Raw genomic sequence first — 26,678 nt, 5'->3', positions numbered from 1 at the left:
GTAAAAACTTTATTAGTCAGTATGTTCATTTATGTCTTTTATGCTTGCGTATTAAATTAAATAAGTAAGCATGTAAAATTCCACTCAAAAACCAATACCTGCAAATGAAAGTGATTTAAAATTTATCTCGATACACGTGTCACGTTTTGCCGTATTTCCTACAATATTTTACTCATTACAAACGGTAGTCTACCAGCTAATCAAATTAATCTATTTATGATACAATGAATCATCTCTACTCATTCAAATTTCGTTTAAATTTCAACGTAATTATGTTATATTTTAATATTTCTAAGATCATTAACTGGACGTAAAGTTATTTACACAACGTGGTCACCCTACTGTCTATTAAACCTTTATGACAGGTTGCAAATACTCTCAGTCATAGCTAAACGTAATACAATTGTATACGTCTTATAAAGTATAAGTACCGCAGTGTAATGTAATCAGCAGAAGTGTCGGATATTTACTAATATTATTGTTATTTTAGTGTGACATAGTGTGTATAAGTTTGCTGTGTTGTCATTTCAATATGACGGAAGAAAGGTTAATATACCATTTAATACAATTAAAAAAAATAGATTTAAAAGAAATATATAATAGTTTAAAAAATTATAAAAACAGAAAAAGAGAAATAACTTTTTTTAACACAAATTTTGTTAAATGCTTAAATTTTGTTGTCATGCAAAACGCGCTAAGTAATAAAAACATGTTTTAAAAATAGTTATAATAAAACAAAGACTTCTCACATCCAGTTTACTAGTAAGTTCATTGAACACATAGAATCCGTGTGTTTGTTTTTTATCATAAAACAAAGAATTTTGTACAAATATCATAAATGAAATTATCATTTTATATTTCGAAAATAGTACATCGTTATTTCTATTGTAGTTAGTTTTTATTTACATAAAATTAATATCCTCATATAACTTCTACACTTCTTACAATGAGTATTTTTAATCAAATACTCATTGTTTTTGATTAAAAATATAATATTATTTCTCTATAATATTTATTAAATTACTGTGAATAATAAAATTCTTGGTAATTTGATCATTGGTTATTTATTTTTATTTGTTATTGTTAATTGAACAACGTTTATGATTTATGTTTTGTAAGGCAGTTAAAGTAAGCAATTATTTAGTTTGAATTCATAAAAGAAGAAGTTTTTTCTATTAGTTATATGTATATAATATCAATCTTATGTTAAAAAAAAACATTAAAGCAAGGCGGATTACTCAATACAAGATTTTACGATAAGAAAACGTGGATAATATATTAATTTAAGTGTATGCAGTTGACTATGTATTTGCATTTTAAATAAAGATTAACCAGTTCCTTGCAGGTTATTTTCAATAGAATTTATATTTCCAAAGGAGTGCATCCTTTCCATATTTATTACATGCTCAACAAGTATTAAAGGTCGGCAACGGAACTGTAAGCCCTCCGGTGTTGTATTTCTCCATGGGCGCCTCCTGCCCGTTTGCTACTCGCTAACATTAAAGAAAACCATGTTTTCCTTACTAGAATAAAGTTTAATTAAATAGACATAACACACTAAGGACTACTTAGGTATTAGTACTATGTTTACCTGCTTGCATTTATCCTGGATTAGAAGTAACCAATGTCTATAGGCCCTGGGGGCCAATTCCTTTAACTGATAAAGATACGATGCGTTCACGATTCTATTTCGATTTTATTTCAACCGAAATGAAACTAGATCGTTGTATTAGTAGAATAGGAAAACGATTAAACGGTAACGATTATAATCCTTTCGATTTCAAAAGTGACAATATGTTAGTAGAATTTACCCCTGGACTATATACATGTCACGACCATCCATGAACCATTACGTGAAAGAAAAAAAAACATTAGACATTTATAAAACAGAAGTATAATAGGGATCTACTAATTGTACTCGTATTTATCGTACTTATCTGGTAACAATGCGTATCTTAGTGACGATTCTAAGCCTAAATCCCTACTCAACAATGAGTCTTTTGTGATGCGAAGGCTGTATTTACGTCGTTAAATCTAAGTTGTAATACATTAATCGGTATTTAAGGACAAAATACAATCAAGCAAACTTACTAATTGATAGACAAAGTAGAAACTACAACATTTTTAAAATAAATAACCAGACCTAAAATCGACAAAAGACACTCAGAAGTTTTTCTGGCAAATTTTATAGCTGCTTACGATTCATTATTGATAATAATAATAATAATATCCTGGCACACACGGCCATCTGATCCCAAATTAAATTTGTATAAAGCTTGTGCTATGGAAACCAGACAACTGATATACTACATATACTACTTTTCTTTTGTAAATACATAAGTATGTATAGATATATAGAATATATATAGAAAATTACACCCAGACTCAGGACAAACAGACATGTTCATGCACACAAATGTCTGTCCTGGGTGGGAATCGAACCCACAACCTTCGGCGTGAAAAGGCAAGTATCTACCAACCACGCCAACCGGCTCGTCATTGATACAAAGAACAAGAAACAAAGCGCCTCCTGGTGAATTGTAGTTATCATTACATAATGACATTGTTCCTTGTGTACTAGTTATTATATATTACAAAAACGAAAACTACGAGTTATATTATCACTGTATGGTAACTATAGCTCATTCAGATAACATTCCCAATTAATATGAAATTATAACCATAATAATCTTCATCCTAAAATGCTCTTACAAGCATTATTGAGATTTGAATGTGAATAAAATATACGTAAGGCTATAGGCTTAGAAAGTAGATTTTATCAACAAAAACTGACTAAACAAACTATTTTCACTTTTATACGGATTATATGCATTTATTGTAGTGTGTGTATTAACACCTGTTTAAATATATATAAGATACACATTTTTTCCGCATGGGTAACTGGTGTCTAGTTTATGGAGGTTAAATTAGCATTGCACTAGCAAATTACCGGCAAGCCCGCTAGGCCCGACCAAGGTAGCGGTCGCGGTATCGGCAGGGCAGGGGGTGCTAAGAATCACCGGTTCACGGCAGGCTACCGTATAAAACGACTGAAAATGGCAACGTATAATGGACGCTCGATAAGGCTGGACCATCACCTCGCCGAATTAGAAGTAGAGTTAAGTCATATAAACTGGCATATACTGGGGTTATCTGAAGTCCGAAGACAGGGGGAGGACACGATAACTCTAGAGTCCGGTAACTTACTCTACTTCCGCGAAGGTGATAACCTCTCCCAGGGTGGTGTCGGTTTTCTTGTCAAAAAGGATCTCATTAGCAGCATTGTGGAAATCAGTAGTGTGTCGAATCGGGTAGCGTACCTTGTCCTAAAACTTTCCGACAGGTACTCCCTGAAGGTTGTACAGGTATATGCGCCAACTTCGACATACTCTGATGATGTGGTCGAAGCGATGTACGAGGACATCGCAAAGGCCCTCAACGACACCTCGAGGGCCCACTACAATGTTGTTATGGGAGACTTTAATGCTAAAGTGGGAGTACAAGATAGCGGTGAATCGAAAGTCGGACCTTACGGCTTGGGCTGCAGAAATCACAGGGGGCAAATGCTGGTAAACTTTCTCGAAGCGCAGGGGCTTTTTTTGATGAATTCTTTCTTTCAAAAGAAGCCTCAGAGGAGGTGGACCTGGCGAAGCCCCGATAACGTGACAAGGAACGAGATAGACTTTATCATTTCGAATAAAAGGCACATATTTAGAGATGTTTCAGTGATCAACAGGTTTAATACCGGAAGTGATCACCGCTTGGTTCGAGGCACTCTAAATATCAACTTAAAAGCCGAAAGATCGAGAATGATGAGGTCTACTCTCCGACCTACCATGCTCCAAGCTGCTCAAGGCTCCGAAAAGTTCCAAATGGAACTTCAAAATCAATTCACCGCGTTGGAAACCATAAGCAGCATTGATGAGAGAACCGACACGCTGGTCAAAATACTGCAAAACACATCCCGCAAGTGTTTTCCGCCACAGAGAAGAGACAACGCACCAAAACTCTCTGCAGAGACACTCGAGCTCATGAGAAAACGACGAGAACTACCATCGTTTTTGTCAGATAAGGCCTTAAACCGAACAATAAAAACGCTGACGCGACGCGATCTCCGACGCTCCAATACCCGTGCCATCAAGGCTGCGATTGAGCAAAATCGGGGATCGAAAGTGTTCGCTCGCAAGTTTGGGAGGCCGCGTCTGACAAAACTTAAAACTGAAAATGGTGGGGTCGTTACCTCTAGGCCTGAGATTATCGGAGAAGTAGAGAGGTTTTATGGGCAGTTGTTCTCTTCAAGATCGGATAAACCCGTGGGAATCAGTATTGATGACCAGCGCGCCCCTCTTATGCGCCATTACTCCGAGGAGCTCCCGGTCGTTGACCAAGGAGAGATTAGGGCGGCTCTAGAACAGCTTAAAAACAACAAAGCTCCGGGAGATGACGGAATCACAACAGAGTTGCTTAAGGCAGGCGGGACTCCGGTCCTGAAAGAGCTAGCAAGCCTCTTTAATTCCGTCATCCAACATGGCAAGACCCCGGAAACGTGGAGCGGGAGTGAGGTGGTACTGTTTTTCAAGAAAGGTGATAAAACCCTCTTGAAAAACTACAGACCAATCTCCCTCCTGAGTCACGTGTATAAGCTGTTCTCAAGAGTCGTCACGAACCGTCTCGCCAGACGACTTGACGAGTTCCAGCCCCCAGAGCAAGCCGGCTTTCGATCAGGCTACAGCACCGTGGACCACATCCATACTGTTCGGCAGATTGTGCAGAAGACCGAAGAGTACAATCAGCCGCTGTGTATGGCATTTGTGGACTACGAGAAAGCCTTCGACTCCATCGAAACCTGGGCAGTGCTCGACTCATTGCAGAGATGTCATATCGATTGGAGATATATCGAGGTACTGAGATGTCTGTACAACGCCGCTACAATGACTGTCCACATCCAGGACTGTAAGACGAAGGCGATCCAACTGCGCAGAGGGGTGAGACAGGGGGATGTAATATCCCCGAAACTGTTCACCAACGCGTTGGAAGACGTTTTCAAAACGCTGGATTGGACTAGGTATGGAGTCAATGTAAACGGCGAGTACATCTCACACCTTCGATTTGCCGACGATATCGTCATCATAGCAGAGTCGCTGGAACAACTCACCGAAATGCTGCGTAGCCTAGGCGAGTCTTCCCGGTGTGTCGGTCTCGGTATGAACTTGGAAAAGACCAAGGTCATGTTCAATAGGCATGTCGTGCCGGGACCGATATACGTCGAGGGGAAACCTCTCGAAGTTGTTAGTGAATATATCTACCTAGGACAGATAATACAAGTCGGTAGGAACAACTTCGAGAAGGAAGCCGATCGAAGAATTCGCTTGGGATGGGCAGCATTTGGCAACCTTCGTCAAGTCCTCAAGTCGTCTATACCGCAATGTTTGAAGACGAAAGTCTTCAACCAATGCGTCTTACCTGCCATGACATACGGTGCCGAAACGTGGACACTAACTGCGGGACTAGTCCACAAATTCAAAGTCGCTCAGCGTGCTATGGAGCGAGCTATGCTCGGAGTATCTTTGAAGGATAAGATCAGAAATGAGATTATCCGGAAAAGAACCGGAGTCACCGACATAGCTTGCAAAATTAGCAGGCTGAAGTGGCAGTGGGCTGGTCACGTATGTCGTAGGACCGATGGCCGTTGGAGCAGACGAGTCCTAGAGTGGAGACCGCGAATCGGCAAGCGCAGCGTAGGGCGCCCTCCAGCCAGGTGGACCGACGACCTCAAGAAGGTGGCGGGCACCAACTGGATGCGGAAGGCGGAGGACAGGGAGCTTTGGCGCACCTTGGGAGAGGCCTATGTTCAGCAGTGGACAACGATTGGCTGTTGATTGATTGATTGAAATTAGCATTCAAATTTGTTGATATATCTCGAATATACAATGAAAGGGAATGAGATTAAATTATCGGCAATACATTTTGAAGACTTCTTTCTACAAGAAATAAAAATACGCCACAGTTATTTATTTTTTATTTGTTCTGTTTCAGTGACTACAAACGAATAAAAGACTTGATCCCCAAGTTTATCACCCTCATATCTGCCCTAGGCTCAAGCCTATTCAGATCAATTCAATTTATATAATATTTTTTTATAAAATAATAGTTCAAATGTTTTTTTTTTGTATATAGCTTGGAACAAAAGAATGATGTTTTTCGAATGGAATCAACCGTTGCTTTGGACAGCAGCAGCATGGACCAAAAAGAAGATCAATACTACAATCCTTTCGAAAACAGAAATATCACACACCCGACTTCGTAAGTATTAATATTATAATATGAACGCAAAACGAAATGCGTATATTTTTTATTTTCGAAGAACGGAAAACCAATAGCCAACCACGCGCATGTAGGCATGCGTATAGGTGTACGCGTGAATAATTCGCACTAATACAAAAGTAGATCTTCCTATTTATTATACTTTCATAGCTAAGCCACCGAACAGATTTTGACAAATTATGGCAATGCGTAGAATTAAACCTTGACGGATAGAGAAGGGATATTAGGTTTGCATACAAATACTTAAATTTTGCGTTGCACTATCGCTGCTTCTTAACAATTTAAATATTTGATATCGAGAATTTAAGAATGCAATATTATAAGAAAATAATAATACCTAATTGTTACAAATAATTTTGCAGGCTGTTGACAAAACGAATTCCACCTAATATAATCCTGTTTTTTTAATGTAAAAATATTTAATCTCGTTATTCATGTTTTAAATTTGTCTGGTCCATACCAACCTGTATGATAGTTGATCTTGTCATAAAAATATTAATGAAGTTGTTTTTTTCAAGAAACTATCGCAATCATAATTTGCATTGAACCGTTATATGATAAAATTTTATTAATTATATTTTGATTACGATGGTATTTTTTTTAATCATGTCGATATATTATATCATTAAGGCTCTGTCACAAGGGTTGTCTGGAAGTAATCGTTGTATTAAATCAAGGATCTATAATGCCATATGAAATCGCCATTTTTTTAAATGAATAAATTGAATGTTAATTAATCAAAATTACGGTGAATGCACTTTTGCTATTTTAATGAGAGTTCATAGATGATCCTCTGCTAAAGCAATTTGGGGACGGTAGCCTTTTTCACCGTCTCATTAATTTAAAATCTTCTTCTTCATCGTGTCACTCTTGTCAGAGCGGTCGTGGTCGCCATGAAGTATTATAAATTATTCGGCGCAGATGTTATTCGCCTCACGAGCCTGCGCCATATGTCCCCGTCAGTGGTAAGCCTCGTGCATTCATACAAAGGACCGCCGACAGTTGTTTTTATTTGGTCGGTCCATCGCATGGGCGTCCTTCCACGTGGTCTGATGCCATCCACCTTGCCTTGAATAACAAGGCGTTCAATCATTTAAAATATTGACATATAAAAGTTATCCAAATTCGGGATGCGCGTATTTTGAGCTCACACCCATCTGAGTATTTTAAGACTTAACACCTGCCCGGTGACGCTGTGAAGGTTATTTGGGCCAACAGCCAACTATCAATTCGTAAATCAAACAACAATAAATACTGTTACTTAACGATATAATGATGAACGTGATGAGTGATAAGATCATATATAGACGGGCTTATACAAAACCCTAGAACAAAGTAAATTCAATACTAAAATTTCATTCAATTAATTTAATAATACAATTTCACGATATTATTACATATATCTTGCTTATATCAAAGCAGTCAAGTGTAATAGATAATCTATTGTGTAATATGAATGTCTTTATCGTTGCAACACATTGCATACTGTTATACATATTCTAGTAACAGCCTGTTATTGTCACACTGCTACGCTAAGGCCTCCTCTCCCTTTTGTGGAGAAGGTTTGGAGCTTATTCCACCACGCTGCTCCAATGCGGGTTGGTAGAATACACATGTGGCATAATTTCAATGAAATTAGACACATGCAGGTTTACTCTCGATGTTTTCCTTCACCGATTTGATATACATATATGTCAGATTAAGCATGTTCGTTCTCGTGGAGGTTGGTATTCGAAGTAATTTTAAAGGAATGTAAAAAAGGACATAAGGTATCACCTCCTTCGCACACAAGTAAGCCACGAACGAACGGAAGCTAGTCATTAAATAAATAGTAAACAAACGTGCTATTATAATTTTTCCGTTCCTCATTTTAGTAATAAAAAAAGAATATATTTTTAGAAATAAAAACCACGAAGTTCTTGTTTATTTTTAATAAATTGAGGTTAAGTTTCGTTGCATCTAGAAATAAAAGTCGGAAAAACTTTTTAATACAAAATTTGTATTCTTTTGTAACGTCAAAGAAGTACATCAAAAATGAAAATTAAACGCAGATTATAAAATGCAAGTTATAAAGAATATGAGAAATGAAAATGAGTAACCAGAAGTTAGTTAGTGTAATATGTTTTTGCTTACATTACATACACTTTTGTATTCGTTTTCTGCTACACTACATTTTAAATTAATTTTATTTGCTTTCAATGTTCGAACAGCCGTTACTACATAAATTAACTTTTCAGTAACTTTTCATAGAGTGAGACATAGATAACGTATAAACATATATATATATCATCGTGAAAAAATAAAATCCTAAATATATATATCAAATATATATATATGTATATATATATATATATAATATATATATATATATCATCGTGAAAAAACCTGCATGTGTCTAATTTCATTGAAATTCTGTCACATGTGTATTTTACAAACCCGCATTGGAGCAGTGTAGTGAAATAAGCTCCAAACCTTCTCCTTAAAAGGGAGAGGAGGCCTTAGCCCAGCAGTGGGACATTCGCAGGCTGTTACTGGTTACTGGAAACGAATATATTTATATATAATATTTATGTCTTGGGTACAATGCCATTCATCCATTTAATGATGATTGATCTTCGTGTTGGACTACTGGCTCTCTTATAACGCTGCAGTTCCCTAATGTTTTGTCATGAGATTCTCAATAACTGCCTCGTTGTTGGTGATTACAATAATTGTATTGGATAAGATTGGAAATAATAGCCGAGTATTTTAGTCAACCGAAAAATTTATCATAATGAAGGATCTCAATTCCATAAAGGTGCCAACGCAATTTTCTTTAAAAGAAAAGTTCTGAAATTAAAACTTTTCATGTTGTTATTCATTGTATACAATCTATTCGTTGTTGAGTATTTATTTCATTAAACTATAATAAAAATAAAAATGTAGTAGTAGAATATTAAGCCTTTAGAAGCACTTTCGAATAATACTTTAACAAGATTATAACGTTAAAAATATAGAATTTGATCCTAATTTATATCTCATCGTTAATTATGTTTCAGGAAAAAAATATTTGCAAATGAAATATAATATATGTTATTTTAATTAGTTAATTATTTTATTAAAAAAGTAATAAATCAGTAGCTTATTTTGTTAAAAAGTTCTGTTAATAAAAACCTCTAAGTTTATTTTATTGAAAAATCTTGTACTTTCACAGGACTTTAGGCTCATTCTTCAATCTATTAAAGTCATCGTTAGGATCAGGATTACTTGCAATGCCCGCTGCCTTTAAGCATACAGGATTGATACCAGGCTTCCTTGGAACATTCTTAGTGGCGATCATCGCTACCCATTGCGTTCATATATTGGTAAGCTAAAACATTACTTGATAATATATATTTCTATTTATTTATACCTAACATTGGAAATCAAAGTTAAGTTCGTATGTTTTCATATTGTTTTTAACAAGAACCTCTGCAACATTTTTTTTTATCCTGGGACATTATTCACACACGGCTATCTGATCCAAAACTAAGCAGAGCTTGTACTGTGGAAACCATGCAACAGATATACTACTTTTCTTTTGTAAATACATACTTATATAGATTTACACCCAGACTTAGGACAAACAGACATGTTCAAGCCCACAAATGTCTGTCCTGGGTGGGAATCGAACCCACAACCTTCGGAGTGAAAGGCAAGTATCTACCAACCACGCCAACCGGCCCGTCAAATTAATGTAGTACCAATATCGCCACCGTAATTTGTTTAACCGTAAAAAGTTTCCTAGTAATATCGTGAAGAATTTTTATATGTAATCAATCGAAAAAACACTCAATTGTAAAATAAATTTTAAATACAAAATTCTTAACATTGTTCATTGTACAGAACTAAGGTTTTGACTTCCGTGTTACATTTTAATTTATTGAAAACAAACATCGTTTCAATCATTATTTCATATAAAAAGACGCTTTAAAAATTGAAGGATACGAAACGATTCTGTTTAAATTCTAAATATAAATTATTCAATATTTTAAAAGAAAATATTTTTCAATTGAAATGAAATTGTTTGAAAAACACGAATAATTAACAATAGTTTTCCTTTTAAATTTAAATATTCAGAGGAATTATCTAAGGCTTATTTTTTTTAATAAATTCCTTAAGTAATCAGTTGAATTTATTAAAATACAAATTTTGGATTTCAAATAAATTTATCTAACGGAGTTATTTTAAATTTTACTATATTTTATGATGAAACCTTAAGACGTCCATTGGACGTCAGTTTTTCCAGTCTCTGATGAGTGATATATAAAGTAACGTCTAATGTGATGGTACATGAGATACGTGACTTAAATTAAAAGAAGATCAAAGCGAAAAATTTTCATGTGAAAATAGTTTATTTTTTAAATTCTATATTCCTTTAATTTATAATAGAAAGGTAAAATATGAAAGCCCAAAGGTTTCAAAGAGATAGTAACATTTCCTTAAACTGTCAATGCGCCACCAGTTGCCTTAACTAAGATATCTTCTTACACTGGCTTTAAACCATAAACGATTAGAATTATTAATGAGATGAATTAATAACCAGAAAGTCCGGTCCTATCACCAATTATAATCTTTTTAAAACGATATTTTTTAATTATAATAAACAAAGGAGAAAAGGTAATAATTACCACATTCTGTTTAACCCACCCTTCTCTCAAATAAAATGCATTGCGTGCTATTGTCATTCGCAATTTACATTTAAAACCAACAACAATAAGTAATTTAAAAAATAATGCGATAATTTGTTTAAGGTAAAAATTTAATTATCATAAGAACAATAAAGTTACACTTTTAATATCATTCCAAATGAAAGTTAATTGCTTATTATAATTTCTTATCTATAAGAGATAGATAAAAGTGATTCCTTAGACAAATAAGAAAATGATGAATTAAAAACCCTTGAATCAACCTACTTGAATTTAAGTATTGTGATAGACAATTCTTACTTACTTTAAACTCACCCACACAATCGTATTATATTTTTTGACGTCATTCTTATGATACTTATTAATCCATACGATATTTTATTAGCTGTATAATATAGCCTCTTTGTTTGTTGTAATATTAATATTTTACAATTAATACTTTAATATTAACAATAGTTACGACGAATTTACATTTTTAATTAGTTTTTGTTTCCCATGTTTAGCGTTCCGTATAGAAGAATAAAGGAAATATGACGTCTGTTGTCAAAAGGTCATCTCAGACTGCCTAAAAATACTTTTAATTTAAAATCTAATTTAATACGTAATGTTTCTATTACAAGTCGCGTAGGATTGCGTCCCATCGGATTATGAGAATTAGAGAATAGAGAGTGCACCTGTGTTTGTGCACACACTTGTGCACTATAATATCTCCTGCACTATTGGCTAATTTCTCTTTAGATTGGCTGCCGTGGCCGAAATCGGTCTGGAGGACCTTTTTTATTAAAAACTACTACCGGTTTCGAAAAGAAGCTTTGAGAAGAAGCTCTCAAATTTGAGAAGATCCAGCAAAAGAAACTCAGTATTATTTTTATAATAATATATCTGATTTAATGGGTTCTCGGTGGGTTATCTCATAAAATAGCCAGCTGCATATGCCTTGGATAGCAACAATTTCTATAATCTATAAAATATATCAATGTTGTTTAACTATACAATAACTAATCACGATTCAACAAAGCATCCAGAATCAAACAAGTATAAAATATATTTTATTATTATTTTATTGTGCATTCCTGTTTCATTAAATCTTTGCGTTAAGTTTCAGTTATATAAGTTGTGAAGAAATCACTGAAGCGATAAGGCAATTTGATTTAAGCCTGCCATATACTATGAAGATGTATTTTTATGCAATAAAGTTTATATATAATCGTAAAAAGTTTATATATCGTCTTCAACAAAGTCCTAAGTCCTAATATTTGAAAACAATCAACTATACTCGTATTGCAATTTTTGTATTTACATAAGCATGAAGATTTTATCATTTTAACAAATCGCTGAACTGATAGTTTTATCCGAAATAGTACCTTGAGTTTTATTATTTCTCTCGCCTCAAGGTACTATTTCGTTTTACGCTTTGGTTTATTGCGTTTATCTCGGGTCAAACACGTTATTACCATAACGAAATTACCATTCTATATAAAAAAGATACTCATTCAACGTTTTTAAATTCAGACTATCAAAATATATGTCGAAGATTCAAATGGTTTGCCATTTAAATGGCCGCCATTGTCGTCCAACGTTGACGTGAAATGATGATTTTATTAAATCAGTCAGTGCGCACGTCCGGCGCTGGGGCTGTTCTGAGAGCAAGAGACCACTGTATGTCACTCGACAAACGATCACACGCACTACTGACAGACATACTATTATATTTTTATATTCCATCAGTCGGCTGTATAATAAAATTGGTACTCGTCTTATATTTTAACCACTTGACGTCTGACAACCGAATAGTAACCCATAAGACATCAATCACGTTGTGTGGTGTTGCTATTCTAATAAAATATGTGACGTCGTCTACTCGCTTAAATTTATATATATAATTAAAAATAGGTCTGATATAAATTTTAATTAATAATACCTTCAAAACACAACCGTTGAACGAGTTTTTGTTTATATTATAGGTAGGCGGACGAGCATATGGGCCACCTGATAGTAAGTAGTCACCAACGCCCATAGACATTAAAATTGTAAGAAACGTTAACCATCGCTTATATCACCAATGCCCCACCAAACCTTGGGAACTAAGATTTTATGTCCCTTGTACCTGTAATTACACTGGCTCACTTACCCTTCAAACCGGAACACAACAATACCAAGTACTGCTATTTTGCAGTAGTATATTTGATGAGTGGGTGGTACCACCCAGACGAGCTTGCACAAAGTCCTACCACCAGTACACATATACATCCGAATTTTTGACGACCAAAGATATGTATAATGTATCAGGACCGAGATTATTATATATTACCGAGATTTGAAATATTTTCATGTTTGATTTAAGACTTTTAAAATTCTGAGTCCTTATTCCTCCTCTTCCTATCCCTCTAAGTCTCAACTCGATATCTAACCATGGAGTGGTATCACTTAGGCCTGTAATTACACTAGCTCAATAACCTTTTAGCCCAATAGAACACAACAATACGTCAATGTGTTTATGTATCTATGTATGTGTAAATTTGCAGAGATTCCAACACATCTAAGTTTCCTCACGATATATTTCAAGAGCAAAATAAATTCGGCACATTAATAGTAATTTTAGTAATTTTAGAATTATCGTATAATAATATGTAGTAATAAATTTTAGGGATATTCGATTTTTTTTTTTTTTTTTTTATAGAATAGGAATAGGAAGGCGGACGAGCATATGGGCCACCTGATGGTAAGTGGTCACCAACGCTCTTAGACATTGGCATTGCACAATTTATTGTACAAAGCCCTACCACCAGTGGCAATAATTGAGTTAATTAAAACGCAAAATATTAATTATAATAATATTACTCTCACTGATACGTCAAAATCAATATAGCTCAACGGATGAAACTCTTGAATGAGTTGAATTTAACAAAAATATCAGGTTCAAATGCGAGCATACATTGTATCTTTATATAATTTATAAGGAAATCAGCATGTGTTGGATGCAATTCTACCATATGTGCAGCCAACGGCTCCATACCGTCTCACCAGAGTAGTTTTTGTTTTCATACAGATAATATTACAAATAATGTTTATTATTAATTGTTACTGTTGATTTTATTAAAGTAAGATAACCTTTTAAAACGTATAATCAAAAACAGAAATTGCGACGCGGTTTATGAGTATCGTTGTAAATGAAATCTTCGTACAAATAAAATAAATTACGAAGCAGTCGCTGTTGACCTTAAAGATATTTCTTAAAGAGTTCTTAAAGAGATTTTATCATATTCATTCAAAAACATTAAATAAATGTAGGTTACAGTAAAACTATAATACAGTATTGACTTACTTTCATCTTATACTTAACCATAAAACAAAAATCCTGAAGCTGAATAATAAATAGAAAAGATTTGACGTTTCATTGATTATGAATATTTATTAAAAGATGAAAAATAAATAATGCGCGAAAGAGGACCACGTACAATAATATAATCTATATTATACTCTAGAATAGTTATCTCGTACGGTAATATTTCTGGTCATCTAATGTTGTTTGACGAAAAAAAAAAATTACTGTGAATAAGATGTTTTAATTACAAGAGAAGAAGTACATATGTGACATGTTATGTTTAAAAGATTGAATATGAAGATGGATGGAAAGAGAGATTATGGATTCTGTGAAACAACTGTGTTTAACTGGTGGTAGGGCTTTGTGCAAGCTCGTCTGGGTAGGTACCACCCACTCATCAGATATTCTACCGCAAAACAGCAATACTTGATATCGTTGTGTTCCGGTTTGAAGGGTGAGTGAGCCAGTGTAATTACAGGCACAAGGGACATAAAATCTTAGTTCCCAAGGTCGGTGGCGCATTGGCTATAAGCGATGGTTGACATTTCTTACAATGCCAACGTCTAAGGGCGTTTGGTGACCACTTACCATCATGTGGCCCATATGCTCGTCCACCTTCCTATTCTATAAAAAAAAAAAAATACTAACTAATCACATCCTTTGGGTGTGGCCGCAATCGGATTGAAAATTATGACAATGTGTAGATAATTGCTGGCCGGTAACCTGCATGTGTCTAATTTCACTGAAATTCAGCCACATGTGTATTCCACCAACAAGGAGCAGCGTGGTGGAATAAGCTCCAAATTCTTCTCAAACTCTTCCTGGGTACAATGCCACAGGACAATATTTTAGAAGGCGTGTTTTTTTCTAAAAATTTTTAATGCGTATTTTGTTTTTTTTTTTATTTTATATATTATAAAAATGACTGTACATAGATTAAAAAAGTTAGAATACTATATTCAAAATCAAAATATACATAATTCAAGTACATTTTGCAAGCACTCTTTGAATTATTTCGTATCCTAGGGGCTCCCGTAGCTTCTGGCGTCTGACCAAGTCTGTGCAAAACAATTTCTGCCAACCTTCGTTGCCACCGCTCAGAAATCCGGACGGATCGCTAGCTCACAGTCCGCAGGAGAAAGCCGACCTCCTGGCTAAACTCTTTTCCGACAACTCTGTGGTCGATGATTGTAGTGCGCAGCCACCAACAATACCTTCATGTGGCCACACGATGCCTGACATCAAAATCAGGCAACGTGATGTGCGTGCGGAGCTGCAATCACTTGATATACGGAAAGCTAGCGGTCCTGATGGAATACCAGCCATTGTGCTGAAGAAGTGCGCGGCGGAGCTGTCTCCTGTGTTAACGCGCCTGTTCCAACTTTCTCTCTCTTCGGGATGTGTGCCGGAGGCTTGGAGAAGAGCTAATGTGCAAGCGGTTCCCAAAAAAGGGGATCGGTCTGACCCGGCAAATTATCGACCAATAGCTATCACCTCAGTACTTTGTAAGGTGATGGAACGGATTCTCATTCGGCATATGGTCTGCCTGCTCAGCTATGCACCTGGATTGCCAGCTTCCTACACAAGCGTAGCCTTCGTGTTTTAGTAGATGGTTGCGCTTCACAATTCAATAATAATAATAGTTGCAGCGACGTGCAGTACGCATTATTGGCGACGTAAAGGTCACAAACACCCTTGAACCTTTACAATTGCCTCCTAACTGTGACATCAATTCCATCGCGCACAAAGAAATTTGGCAACTCCTTTCTTTGTCGCACTACCAAAAAATGGAATTCCTTACCAGCTCACGTGTTCCCCTCCTCTTACAACCCGGGTTCCTTCAAACGAGGCGTGAAGAGCCATCTTGCGGGCCGGCAAGGCGGTGACGGCTAGTACAGAACATTCTTCCCGACTGTACTGGCCGTCGTCGCGTTTGGACTCTACTACCACTTACCATCAGGTAGAGTAGAGTCATTTGCCATCCCGGACATATAAAAAAAAAAAATGAATGTCACAGATTATCATCTTACAGAATTATATCAAGTGTAAAGCAACCAAGGGTGTTATATAATTTACACCTAGAAGAATCTACAAGAATCTACAACTCATATGTTACTCTTTAAAAAAAATTAAATATAGTTTTGTTAGACAATAGATGCAACTGCAAACGGGACAAAGATATTTAGTATTGATGGCAAATACTTCCATCGTTGCTCGCTTAAGCTTTTTCTGCGGCAGGTTCTGCAACATTGTTTCCTTAATATGAGACGCGGCTAATGTCAACGAGTATTTCCTACACAATGTAAACATCAAATTCAGAATATACTTTATTTAAGAAGATTTTTAAATAAAGTATATATATAGCAAGCACTTTTGAATCGTTAACATAAATTTAAATTTCAACTGGTTCGGATATCAAAAAGTTGTTCAGTATCAGTACTTGCACTTTTCATACAATTAAATTTCATAGATAATTAATAATTAAATATAATTGAGTCATTATTCTGTCTTGGTTTTCCATGTGAATAAGAAATCGTGGTTTACAAATACATTTTTTATAGTATACGTAGGCAAGTGGGACACCTGATGATACACTTATAGGCATTGCAAAAAATATTAACCATCCCTTTCATCACCAATGAGCCATTGACCTCGGGAACTAAGATGTTATGTCCCTCTTGCCTGTTGTCACACTGGCTCATTCACCCTTCAAAACGGAACAAGAAGAGCAATATTGTGAAAATATATATAAGTAATTGTACCTATTTATATCTTTATATATATAACTCCCTCTTATCGTAGTTGCCTAGATGGAGAACAGATAACTAATGTTTCAACTTCAGAAGTTTTGACTTGCTTATGATATCTCAGTCAAAATATTACTTTAAATATTATATTGTACATTGTTTGTATATTCTAACTTCTATGTTAACGGATAGATAACGGAAGTTCTTTATATATATAACTCCCTCTTATCGTAGTTGCCTAGATGGAGAACAGATAACTAATGTTTCAACTTCAGAAGTTTTGACTTGCTTATGATATCTCAGTCAAAATATTACTTTAAATATTATATTGTACATTGTTTGTATATTCTAACTTCTATGTTAACGGATAGATAACGGAAGTTCTTTATATATATAACTCCCTCTTATCGTAGTTGCCTAGATGGAGAACAGATAACTAATGTTTCAACTTCAGAAGTTTTGACTTGCTTATGATATCTCAGTCAAAATATTACTTTAAATATTATATTGTACATTGTTTGTATATTCTAACTTCTATGTTAACGGATAGATAACGGAAGTTCTGAAAGCAAATTCGAGCAAAATAAATAAACCTGTTCAATTAATATATATATAACAGCATCTTCAAAAAATACTTATGATAAAATCGAATCAAAATCTTTATTCAATGCTTTTAACATTACTTTTGAAGTAAATGACCTATTACTGGGCAACACCTCCTCTACTCTTGAAGGTTTGAGGCTTATTTCACCAAGGTGTTCCTTCTCTTCTCTTCTTCAGGTCTTACTGCCGATCATAAGATGGACTGGGATTTCCCAGGTCGAGCTAATAAAAATCCATCTTATGAATATGAATCAGGCAACCTTATATCTAGTCACTAAACGAACGTAGTCGACATTAATTTTAATAAAGCATATTATACATGTAATGTAACACGTAAAACACAGTTTTAATTTATAAATATTATACGAATATTTAAACGTAAAATAATGTTCAAGATATATATAAATATAATGTTATCTTTTATGGTTTCAGGTACAAACATCAAGGGACATATGCAAGGAATGCCGTAGAGGTTACCTCACCTACACTGACACATGTGTGGAGGTATTTAAACATGGACCGAAAAATTTAAGGTCATACTCGGAATTCGTAAGGTATTATTTGTTATAAAAAATTATTTTATATCATGTTTATATACAACTTATCTCGTTTATCTAGTGGCTATCTAATAAGGTTGCGAAGAAGTAGATCCCGTGATTTTGGGTTTGGAATTTCTGAATTCCTAGTTGGATCAGTAAAAAGTTGGTAAGTTTTTCTTTCAAACACTTCTCTCTGAGAAAGTTAAGGAAGGTTAGAAAGTTGTTAATGTCCCTTTCATCAAAAGTTTAATAGAAATCATCATATATCTTGCTTTTAATTCAGATAATAAAAACAACCACTTAATAACTATATAAATTATTTATATTAATCAAATAAATAATTAATAATCTGCTAGTATAATATAAAGCTAAAATTTATTACTGAGAGTGATAAGTTAATTAAATAAATTAATTATCTGTATTAAGAATGTCATTGCTTTTTTGTTGACTCAAGGACAAAATTTGATCTCTATCATAAAAGTTTAATGTCAAGATTTGTTTAAAGCTTAGCGAGTCATTTGTATTTGATAAGGAATGAAACTGTATTAGATATACATATCTTTTTGAGGTTGTTGTTAATCTAGTATACATATTTTATTAGCACGTAAAGCCATTGGTCCTGCGCCTGAACTCTTTCCCATCGGATTATGAGAGTTAGGGAATAGAGAGAGCACCTGTGTTTGCGCACTATAATATCTCCTGCGTAGTTGGCTAATCTCTCTTGAGATTGTCGGCCGTCGTAGCCGAAATCTGTCTGGAGGACATTATTATTATTATTTATTAAAAATATCTAAAGAGAGTAAATGTATATATGAACACAACACACAACACACTTCAACGTCAGCGGCCACTTATAAAATAACCCTGGAACCGTACTCAGACTCTCTGAACGCAAACCGGCAGATATTTACATAAACATCGACACTTAATGCTCTATCTATTAATTAATTAAGCCAGAATTAAGTAAGCTAGTGCAGCCAGTAGTAATATTATACATATAACTCTAATGGTGTAAAGCTATCAGTCGGCATATTTTTTCGAAATTTTAAGCAATCATCATCTTATTTTACCCATTTTACACAAAACATTCATGAATTATCCTTATCACTCCCATGAGATTATGAGAGTGGAGGAATAAAATAGCACTTAAATTTGCACACACAAACACAATAATATGTCAATGTGCCAGTTTACTTTGTAAATAGCCATCGTGAACAAAATCGATTAACATAAATCATCATCGAAGTATGAAAAAATACGATGTTTTTATAACAAACGAGACTTAACGGCTTAAATTCATTGAACTAATGAATCAACAACGAAATCGGCGATAAAAACTACTGTTTTAATTGTAGGCGATTAAAATTAAAAAAATAATTCACTTACAATTAAATACCTGTAAAGAACAATTATTAATATTTAATTATGCATAACTTATTATGAACTGCGTTTGATTTATATCTGCATAAATTAGCTTGTAATTATAAAATTCAATAGCAATTTTAATGATTATACGAGTCGTTATTTGAAACAAAAAGTTCTCTATTTACTTTTTTTGTTATTCGCTTGGTTTATTGCCGATGAAGTTATTATCTCCTTGTCTCTTTATCAGCATAAATCACTTTATGATTAATGTCCTCGGCTACTGTAACTGAGGGCAACGATCGAGCGCTGAAGCATCGTCTATATAGATACAGTGAACAGCTTATGAAATAAACCTTGAATATTTCCTGATGATGAAATGAATGTTATAAATATTTCCACTTAAAATGTTTATGCTTATTAGCGTCCTCAGAGTATATAAAAAAAATAATGATAATGGGGTGACCATAAGGTAATTTATTTTGAATAGAATAAACTAACATACAACTCCTACAACTGATATGGCGTCGCTCAAATTTGAAGCAACTTGACTCATTTCACGCCTGATGATATTTCTCCTTAATAAAGATGGAAGTTGTAATCTTACACATTATTTTAGTAGTAGATATCATATTATAGTCTATTCCAATAGCGAGGGGAGTAAGTTAAATAAACAACCTTAATATTAAATTGACGTGACTGCATTGCTCCACCAATGATCTTGAATAAAATATATGTTATTCATTATGAATTCTAAAGAATGGCATTTTGATTGTCTGCAAAATTATTAATGGACGTTTCGAAGTAAAATTAGGGTGGCTTTATATGAAACAGTATGTTTTGTAAGTTGTATTGTAAATGAAGATAATATATTTTGAAAACAAGCTTTATATTTTAACCCAATACGTCTACAATATAATATATTCTATCGCCAGATCCATATATATCTTCTGAATAAATCTTCAAGTAAATCTACATGAAATAATTGAATTCAATATTTAAACGACTGTAGCGCGATTCTGTAAGAACTCGCTTCATAACCCATCCGTGAAATGTTGACCGACTTATGGTGATATACTATTTTAATGCATGTATTCTTGAAATGATAAAATTATTATGGTCAAAGCATATCACTTTCTGACATTTTACGGGCGTTTTCTGTGGTGAGTTTCGAGTTTGTTCGTACATAATAGCCCTACAGTGTCCCTATTCTATTATTTTTTTGTTCATGTTGTCAATAAATTATAAATATTCATGCCTTGATTTTGATATAGCTTACTTGTTTACAGACACTTTGTTGATTACGCCATGGCGGGAGTGTGCCTCGGAGGCACGAGCGTGTATGTGATTTTCATTGCCTCTTCTTTGAAAAATGTGAGTAACATTTGCCTGAAATTAAAATATTTCCTGGTAATACAGCTTTTTGCAAGCTCCTATTATTTTATCAAAGTTATTCTACCGCTCAGCAGGTTTACATTAAATGTAAAAAAATTAGTAACAAAATAGCAATTTCAACCAGCTTAAATAATAAAAAATCAATATTCATTAAAACACTTGATGGTGATAAAAGGTCAATGAAAATTACTATGTGTACTTTAAGTAGACATAAATTGAATTTGAGTAAATGTATAACAACGAGGACACCAATCAATTACTCATACTCCGAGTGGTCACATACAGACATAGGGGTACTACAGGAAAGGAATAGGTGCTTAGTTTCTGCTTTATTTTGTATACAAAGTAAATATTATGTGAAATATTCACAAAGTTGATGAACATATTTGTTAGAACTGCCGTTGTTGATGAAGTGCATCGGTGCATCCGTTGTTATCTATGCACTTTTGCCATCTCATAGGTAGTTCATTGATCCTTTTACTAAAAAAACCATGGGGGCGAGAATCAATAAACTCTTTGAAGGCGGTCCGAGGCTGCCGCATCGGAGTTGAATTTTTTTCCTTGTAATTTATTGTATGTTGTCCAAATTCCGGAAAAAATGGTAATCTGTTGGAGCAAGGTCCCGGGAGTACGGTGGATGTCGCAGACATTCTAATTGTAGCTGGTCTAACTTAGTGGTTGTTTGTTGTGCAGTGTGTGGTCTTGCGTTGTCGTGAAGCAGCAGTGGCCTAGAGCGATTGACCAATCTCGGTTGCTTAGTAGCTAGTTCTTCCTTCATGGTTTTCAGTTGCTAAAATCGTCGTAATCGTTTGGCTAGATTTTAGAAAGCTGTAGTAAGCGATAACGGGGTTAGTCCACCAAACACTCTTGTGTTGTAATGTATGTAACTTTTTCTGAGTCAATTTTCGTTTAGGGCAGGATTTTCCTGGGTCTCCAGGGTTCAGCCATTACGACGAGCGCTTCCGATTATCGTACAGTATCCACTTTTCATCACAATTAATGATTCGATTTAAAATCCCTTCATTATTGTGTCGGTTGAGCAAACTAACACAGCAGTCGACGCGTGTTTGCAAGTTCGATTCACTCAATTCATGAGGTACCCATCGTTCAAGATTTTTTACTTTTCCGATTTGCTTCAAGTGGATTAATACAGTTTTATCACTTACTCCGAAGCCTGCAGCTATCTCTAAAGTGCTTTGTGATGGATCTCCTTCCACAATAGCCTTTAATTCTTCATTTTCCACTTTGGTCTCCGGCCGCCCACGGGGTTGGTTCTGAAGGTCGAAATTTCCAGAACGAAAACGTTGAAACCAAAAACGTGCCGTGCTTTCTTTTGCGACATCAGCGCTGTACACATCATTAATCCTTCGAGCTGTTTCTGCAGCACTGGTGCCACGGTAGAACTCGTACTCGTAAATATACCGACATTTCATGTTTTCCATTATGCGGTAATAAGCAACGCCAAAGTAAAAAATAATGAGGAAAAAACAAATGAATGACTGTTTTTAAATCTCAAATGTACCAGCTAAATGAATGTATACATTTGAATTTGGAATTCTTAACCAAAGCGGAGATATTTCAGATCAAAGTGGTCAGTACTACAAAACGCTAATTTCATATGTAAGGACCTAATATATATTTAGCTATACAAGCTAAACAAAAAATCAGTTCAAATGGATTTCATCGTGCCAGCTCACACTAATAAAAACTATAAATCTTCTGATGCTTAATTAAGAAGAATAATAATATCTCGTGATCCTTGTCTGTTACAGAAGAGGTGGCTTTTGCCAGCAGCGTGACATTTATGGAAAGTTGATTTAAGGACGTATTTTTTTATTCTAGATCTGACAAGATGGAACTATTTCGAAACGAACAAAATATGTAATAGCAATGTGCAAGTTATAGAATTTTCCTTAACAGTCGTTTTCATTTATTACTAAAGTCGAGCCCGTTGTAAGTATATCGCACCGAACAAAATATAACAGAAGGCCTCGTTTTGACTGCCTCATTGGTCTAGTGCCTTGATGTAAGGCCGCAGACCTGGGTTCAATTCCCAGGTCGGGTCAATAAAAAGTAATTGGGTTTTTTTGTCAGAAAATTCTCAGTAGCAGCCCGGAGTCTATTAGTTGGAATTTTGTACACTCCCGTGCCTCGGAAAGCACGTAAAGCCGTTGGTCCTGCGCCTAAACTCTTTCCAGTCGTGTCGGATTGCCGTCCCATCGGATTATGAGAGTTAGGCAATAGAGAACGCACTTGTGTTTGCGCACACACTTATGCACTATAATATCTCCTGCGTAGTTGGCTAATCTCTCTTTTGAGATCCGCTTCCGGCTTCCGTGGCCGAAATCGGTCTGGAGGACATTATTATTATTAACAGAAGAACTACTTGGGGGACAAAAGATTTAGAGCTACACTTTGCGTATTCAAATTTCAATTCACTTTCATTTCATTATCACGCCCAAATACATTTTAATTCAATAAAGTTTGATCGAGGTTGAAAATTAAATTTAGTATATAAATATTTATAATATACATATAGTACATTTTATATTATCTAAAAAATGGAAATTAACTCTTGAAACGTTACAAACATATTATAATATGTTTGTAGGAACTGAGGGCATGAGGCATTTAATAATTCAATCGATGTATACAAACAGATTTCATGAATTGCATTAACGTGTAACGGAACGTGACCAAGGTATTAATATTGTTATTATATTCCGTATATATTTTGAATGTAATAAAGATACGTAATTTATTTGTAGCACTATTCAATTTTAAGTAATTTTATTATGTATGTAAAGAAGAATGCCTTCCTGACCGATTTCGGCCAAGACGGCCAGATTCAAGAGTTATATTAACTGCCCCAGACATAGTGCACAAGCATGTACGCACCACAGATGCGTCCTACACAATCCGATGGGAAGGCAAAATTAATACGACCGAAGAGAGTTCAGGCGCAGGACCAACGGCTTAAGATGCTTTGCGAGGAACGGGAGCTTACTGAGAATTTCTAGACGGAAAAACCCAATAATTTGATTATATTTCGACCCAAGATTTGAACTTAAAAGTACAGGATCTGTGGTATTAAAGCTAGCCATTAAACCAACGAGGCAGTAATAGCAGGCAGTTCCATGATAATAGTAAAAGTACAGTAACAGCAATAAGAAGATATTTACGAATATAATTTATAAAGTTACATTAAATGTACTGCTACCACCGCTGCACATACTTCACAAATATAAGATTACAAAGTTTAAATGTTAAATAATAGCATATAATGGCACCCACGTGACGTAAAAAGAAGATTCTTTATTAAGGAAACAATTAGGTAAGGAAATAATATAAATACATAAACCAATCAACCTTTGCTGATAACAAACGATAAATTTAAGCAGTAACAAAATTTAAAAAAAAAACAATTAATTACATATATGTCAAAATAAGTAAAAAATTACATATGTAATATTTATAATAATTATTTATAATAATAGATGAATATTATGTGAAATATATATATATAAATGATTTTTAAAATTTGTACATGAAATGTCAATGAACGCAGTTGCTATTTATCTTTCCTTACCTTCAAGCAAATAAATATCAAATATATAAATCAAAGAAAAACATACTTTATTCAAGTAGTCTCTTACGAGCATTATTGAATGATCATTTTATTCATATAAAAGGGTCATTCAAAATATACGAATAAATAGAGAAAGATATTCGTCTTGCAGACAATTATTACGTATGCACTTCTAGATATCACTATAAAATATTCTAATTTTTTATTATTGATGTCTTTTGTTTTCGTTGATCAGTACTTTTTTGTAATATTTAACCTTATCGATCATTAAAATCTATCATTAAAAGTGCATTTGTATTAAATCCAACAAAATTAATATTATATACTAATGCCCATATGTTATGAAAACACGATTTCTAAAATATGTCGATAGAAAAATTAACAAACAAACCTCAAAATAAATAATAAAAACAATCTCTGATCAATTAATATTTTAAATACAACAACTATAATTTTATATATACTAAATTTAATAGCCGTAATTAAAAATACAAACAATGTATATACAATCTCGATCTGACTGCCCGATCCACGCCGCCTAACAAATTCATTAGCGCTCCGAGTTTTGAACTGAGAGCTTGTGTGGCTTGCTGTAACGGACATGTACAGTTCCTGTCCGTATTGACCATTGACACGACGGACAAAAGAAATTGATTAATATAAACCTATTACAAATTATCGTACGTTAATCTGTAAATATTATAGACAATTTCTTGCATGTTGCAAGAAAGATAGTTGTTTATGTGCGGTAGTGAAGCGTTGGCAACATTTAAATTCGAACTGGGGTAGTATAGACTTGAAGAAAACATTTAAAATTGTTGGTAATTCAAATAAAAGTATTTGAAGGACAAACGTAAAAATAAACTAACCTAACCTAACCTTTTTTACTGTCATCTTCTATTTCGTATGTTTTCGACGATTTTCTAATTTTCTAATCTCACTATAACACTTTTTTATTCGTATCATTCAAGCTCCATTTAAACTTGTGATGCAAGAAGCACTGCAATTATTACCTACATCTACAATTTATTTACTTTTCTTGTATCACTTGTGTGGGTATGGGTATGTTTCTGAAAAGTCATCCAATGAAAGATTAACGAATCAACCCATTAAGAATTAATTAAATGAAAATTTGTTCATTAAAGGAAATTAACGAACAAATTCAACCAAATTTGGTTTCTTAGAAGGTAATTAACATTTCGGTGAGTTAAGCGATTATGTTCAGATGATTGATTATTATTTATTTATTCGTTTAGAAACTGGCTGTTAAAGATAATCTTTTCAAATTATGTTGCTTCTAAATAGAAATAAAATCTGCAACTTTAGTCATCCAATTAAATTTACATTTATAAAAAGTGTTTTTTACACATAGTGTTGTTTCTTGTTGGCGTGGTTGGTAGGTACCTTTCACGCCGAAGGTTGTAGGTTCGATTCCCACCCAGAACAGACATCTGTTTGTCCTGAGTCTGGGTGTAATTATCTATATAAATATGAATTTATAAAAGAAAAGTAGTATATAGTATCAGTGGTCTGCTTTCCATAATACAAGCTCGCTTAGTGTGGGATCAGATGGCCGTGTGTGAATAATGTCCCAGGATATTATTATTATTATCTCAGCAGATTAATTTATCAAACATTATCACAACGTTTCGTACTTTATTATAATTGAAGTATATATTTTTTAATTTTTGTAAAATTAAATAACACCAAAACTCAACAATATAATATTATACTTACAAACATCGAACGACATAAATTGGAAGCCATTTATAACTGTCACGTAATAAATTTAAAATAACAGTAACACTATTTTTATTATTATGCAATTTAATACACTCGATTGATGAACGTCTTATTCAAAGGGCGATCGACGACTCGCAAAACATTGTACGGTTATGCGTAAAATTAATGTTACAATCGATACGTTTTCAACAGTTCGTATGGCAACGAAAATTTTTTAACAACACAATCCATTTATATGGTATTTGTTTTTTTTATATTTGAAATGGGACACTATACCAACAGTCCAGTCAATTAAAAAAATAAAACAAAAAAGTTTTAGTTTTTTTTAAAGATACTGTAGTTATTGTTTGTTTTGGGAATGACATCAGATAATATCCAATAGTC

At 34.1% G+C, this 26,678-nt stretch overlaps 1 protein-coding gene across 2 annotated transcripts in view; it reads left to right on the top strand.

Annotated features, from left to right (window-relative positions):
• Window positions 1-400: 400 nt before the first annotated feature.
• The window catches only part of LOC126768144 (proton-coupled amino acid transporter-like protein CG1139), a 36,298-nt gene continuing 10,020 nt past the window's right edge, over window positions 401-26,678 (top strand). For both annotated transcript variants that reach the window (XM_050486077.1, XM_050486078.1), the window contains exons 1-5: window positions 401-546; window positions 6,178-6,303; window positions 9,518-9,668; window positions 18,099-18,220; window positions 20,857-20,941. In XM_050486077.1, coding sequence (XP_050342034.1) covers window positions 533-546; window positions 6,178-6,303; window positions 9,518-9,668; window positions 18,099-18,220; window positions 20,857-20,941 — 498 coding nt within the window. In that variant the 5' untranslated portion in view covers window positions 401-532. The remainder of the gene's footprint in view (window positions 547-6,177; window positions 6,304-9,517; window positions 9,669-18,098; window positions 18,221-20,856; window positions 20,942-26,678) is intronic.

Source organism: Nymphalis io, chromosome 4 (genome assembly GCF_905147045.1).
Source record: "Nymphalis io chromosome 4, ilAglIoxx1.1, whole genome shotgun sequence".
NCBI lineage: Eukaryota > Metazoa > Arthropoda > Insecta > Lepidoptera > Nymphalidae > Nymphalis > Nymphalis io.
This window is presented reverse-complemented; position numbering and strand designations above follow the sequence as displayed.